The 4051-nt window shown below is 32.5% G+C and overlaps 1 protein-coding gene across 6 annotated transcripts in view; it reads left to right on the top strand.

Annotated features, from left to right (window-relative positions):
- Positions 1-3300, top strand: part of LOC107606684 (fructose-bisphosphate aldolase C) — a 3812-nt gene extending 512 nt beyond the window's left edge. The window contains exons 2-9 of one of the 6 annotated variants that reach the window (XM_021107230.1): positions 670-693; positions 808-886; positions 977-1086; positions 1182-1272; positions 1435-2000; positions 2311-2566; positions 2893-2994; positions 3160-3287. In XM_021107230.1, coding sequence (XP_020962889.1) covers positions 821-886; positions 977-1086; positions 1182-1272; positions 1435-1974 — 807 coding nt within the window. In that variant the 5' untranslated portion in view covers positions 670-693; positions 808-820 and the 3' untranslated portion in view covers positions 1975-2000; positions 2311-2566; positions 2893-2994; positions 3160-3287. Of the gene's footprint in view, positions 1-669; positions 887-976; positions 1087-1181; positions 1273-1434; positions 2001-2310; positions 2595-2892; positions 2995-3159 lie in introns of all 6 variants that reach the window. The other 5 variants (XM_021107228.1, XM_021107226.1, XM_021107225.1 and 2 more) reach the window with 5 other exon arrangements.

Genomic DNA, 4051 nt, shown 5'->3' with positions numbered 1-4051 from the left:
CACGTATTTAATATATAAAATAATTATAATTTTAATCAATTTAATTCATAATTAAAATTTAGATAGATTAAAGGCAAGTTTCTGAAGCATATACATTAAATATACTTTTGAATTATTCAGAATGATATTCAAATACGCTATTTCATGTTCAAATAAAATATATTGATTTAATGGGTTAAATATATAACTAATTAGTTTAAATGACTATACCCCCACAAGACCTCAACCATGTCTTGTCCCTAAGATTGAGAAAGACCTCTCTCCACAGCAATATCCCTTCCTTCAAAAAGTAAAAGGTAGCTTGATTAATCGTTCTCACTCTCACTCTTAGTGCTCCACATACATTTATGCAGGCCATTATTGGTATCCATTGAATTCTGAAAAATAGAGTAAAAAATGAAAATAGTGAAGTGAGGGGCTATGGAACTGTTTTGAGGCACCGAAAATGACTATAGCTTTTGGGGAATGGGATGAAAGCAATTGCTAAATGTGATTGTGACAACTTAGTGTTATCATTTACATATCTTACGTAGTACCATGTCCGTCTTTGTATTATCTGTGGAATATATATAGTTATTTATTTTTGTGAAGAACGATATTATGTAGTATATAGAGGTAGAAATAATCAAAGATATGTAACTGATTGTTTTCTATACTATTCCCTTGCAGACTCTGCAGAGTTGAATCCAAATGGTGTTACTATTCTTTTGGTTTTGGTTATGATTTTTCTTTTTAAAGGGGAATTATATGTTTAATATTGTAATCTGTATAATAATATATATATTTTTCATATCAAATAAAGTGTAGAGTATGGACTACTATGTGTGCAACTGATAAGAGTGTTCTGGGTCTTTCTTCCAATGTCTTATCCTCCTACTATTATTATGTAAGCAAAATTGGTTCAATTAAGACTTTTTTTCAATTCTGTCTTACTATTACTAATTAGTAATTAATCCTTTTTTCTGTCTCCTTTTAGGACTTGGTCCCACTACCAGGATCAAACAATGAATCTTGGTGCCAAGGGCTGGATGGATTGGCTTCAAGATCTGCTGAATACTACAAGCAAGGTGCTCGATTTGCCAAGTGGTAAGTCATTCTTCTTTTATTCTCTAAGAAATTTTCTTGGGGATAAGATCTATCGAAATTGAATGTAACTGATTGTTTGCTTTTGTATTGTACAGGCAGACAGTTGTTAGCATTCCATGTGGTCCTTCTGCATTAGCTGTTAAGGAAGCAGCATGGGGACTTGCACGATATGCTGCTATCTCTCAGGTATTGTTTCACTATTGACTCTCTTTCTGTTGAAATTAGCTCATTCTCATAATAATAGGTGCATTTTTTTAGTTTATACTTTTGGTCTCCATGCATATGTGAAGTTAGAATTGATTTACCAATTATATTACATTTATGGACATCATTTGTGTTTCTTTGCAGGATAATGGCCTTGTTCCAATTGTAGAGCCGAAAATTCTTCTAGATGGTGATCACCCGATTGAGAGGACATTATATATAAATGTCATTAGCAATCTCTGCTATATCTATAGGGCAGCAAGGAAACAAGAGAGCATGAGGCTTACTGCAGGATCATGCTTAGTGCGCTTAGTTCGGTTTAACCATCCTAGCATTCAGTTGGTTGCAGAGAAATTGTCATTCAAGGACCTTGCTTCATCCCTTGTCAAGGGTAGTCCAAGAGAGCAGCAAGTTAGCCTGAATCTCCTTAACATGGCAATGCTTGGAAGTCACATGTTGACAAATATTGGAAGATACCTCATACCTCTTGCAGAGGACAAAAATTTGATTCCAAGTCTTTTGTCTCTTGTTGAGCAGGGTAGTGAAATTCTAAAAGGAAAGGCACTTTTCTTTGTGGCTCTACTTTGTAAGCATGGTAGGAGGTGGCTTCCACACTTCTTAGCAGTTCATTGTTTAAACACAAAGTGGTTACAATTCACGTCCTACGGCAGCTGGCCAATCTAATTAAACTCATTGAGACACTGTTTCAGGTTAGTGACTCAACCATTGTCGCTGTTATCCTTTTAATGATATGTTTTATTGTTTAATTGTTTTCATGGACCTTGACTCGCTGCTTGTTGAAAAATAAAATGAAGGTGTTTGGCTGACTGACCACAGTCACTAATTTAGTCATAAATTGATTTGCTGATATATACTTGTTAATCTGAAAACATGAGATTTTGTTGTTAGGAACCTTCTATATATCTCTTGATCAAATCAAATTAACAAATTCTTAAATTTGATCAATTTTTGACATATTGTTTGATTAATTAATGTCTCAAAAAATGATTGCTTGATCAGCTTGACAATATTTATTGAGGACAACTGGTTCGGAGATCACAAAAGTTCAGAAGATTATGCTGTATGGTTCAACCAGACAAAAAGAAGTCGTCAAAAACTGTAGGCACATAGTGATAATTTCTTGCTTAAGCTTAAGCTTGACAATACGTACAGTGGAACAAAGCAAGCTGCACATAGGTTGAAGATTATATTTGGATTAGCTGGTCTGAAAGCTGCTGAGCTTCATGGAAATCTTACTCAAGCCCAGTTCCTTGAAGTATGTTTCTTAAATTAATAAATTGGCAGTAAGGTTTGCTTAATATTTATATTTGTGTTATGCTAGGATATTTTTGCTCATGCTTGGTAGGCTTTGGAATAATTTAGGAAGCAAGAAGTTGACTTTTTTATTGTTTTATTTGCTTGGAGTTCTGGGATGCCTTGGATTACAATTCTGTGTGTTCACTTCACATTATTGTTTAAGAAATAGTACTTCCTAATAGTAGTATTATATTATGTGGCTTTGAACCTTCCATTCACTCTCTGCATTTTCTCATTCCTAAGATTTTCCATTTAAATATAATCATGCTCTTATGAAATGGGCAGGCTGAAAACATGATTACTCATAAGGAAGAGATCTTTTCCCGCTCTAAAAGAACCTGGTTTGTAACAGAGACAGAAAAGAAGGTTGCTGCAAAAGCACCGAAGGTAAAATTTCTTGTTTTATTGTTGTGATATTCCTCAAATTTGATATGTATTATTGTCTCACATAATAAGAACGTGGTTTTTATTAATCTACCTATTAGGATATATATTCAAACTTGTTTCCATGCATTATTTAGTAATTGCATGATGGATTTTAAACTGATGCAGAAAAATTTGCCGAGAAAGCGTAGAAAATTGGAAGCGGCTAGAGAGATGTTGGAAGATGAAGGAGATGATGACAAACCTGATTGTTAATTAAAAATTGGGAACTTTGCTTCATTCTCTCTGCTGCATTATTGTATTGCATTTGTGCTAGGCTCTATTTGTTTACTTTTGATCATTAACTATGTGCTAATCATTGATGTAACATAGAATTGTAGTATTTGTGTTGTTTAAATTTGTATTATGTTTTGTTACTTTTCAAGAGAATTTTGTGTATAAATATTTAATTGAATTTAATAAAATATTTCATTTTGTAGTAATTAATTTTAGTATATTTATATTATGTATAATAATAATAATTATTAATGATAAAAATAATTTGAAATTTTAGAAAAATGATAGGTGGTTATTTCTAAAAGAGTCAGTATAATTAAAAAAAAATTTAAGATTTTAGCGGCAATAGTAATGGCAACTAAAAGTGAATAATATTACAATTTTAGAATTATTTTTAGTGGCCATATAAATTGCCGGTAAAATGAGTTTTGGCGGCAATACTAATGGCCACTAAAAGTGAATAATATTGCAATTTTAGAATTACTTTTGGTGGCTATATAAATTGCCAAAAAAATTGCCACTAAAAATTATATACTTTTTGCGGCCATTAAAAAGGTCTTTACCGGCAAATATTATAATTGCCACTAAAACCTTTTAGCGACGAAGTATAAGACGGCTAATGTCTAATTGCCGGTAAATGTATTGGCGGCTATTTTTATTGCCGCTAAAAGCAAAATAAATTGCCGCTAAAAGTGATGTTTTTTGTAGTGTCTCCACTCTTTCTTGCTACTGTTATTCATAGAATCCTCTTGTGAAACTTTGAAAAGTCGTTCTTTTAGGTGAG

This window comes from Arachis ipaensis, chromosome B07 (assembly GCF_000816755.2).
Source record: "Arachis ipaensis cultivar K30076 chromosome B07, Araip1.1, whole genome shotgun sequence".
NCBI lineage: Eukaryota > Viridiplantae > Streptophyta > Magnoliopsida > Fabales > Fabaceae > Arachis > Arachis ipaensis.
The sequence above is the reverse complement of the archived record's forward strand: the minus strand, read 5'-3'. Positions and strand labels throughout refer to the sequence as shown.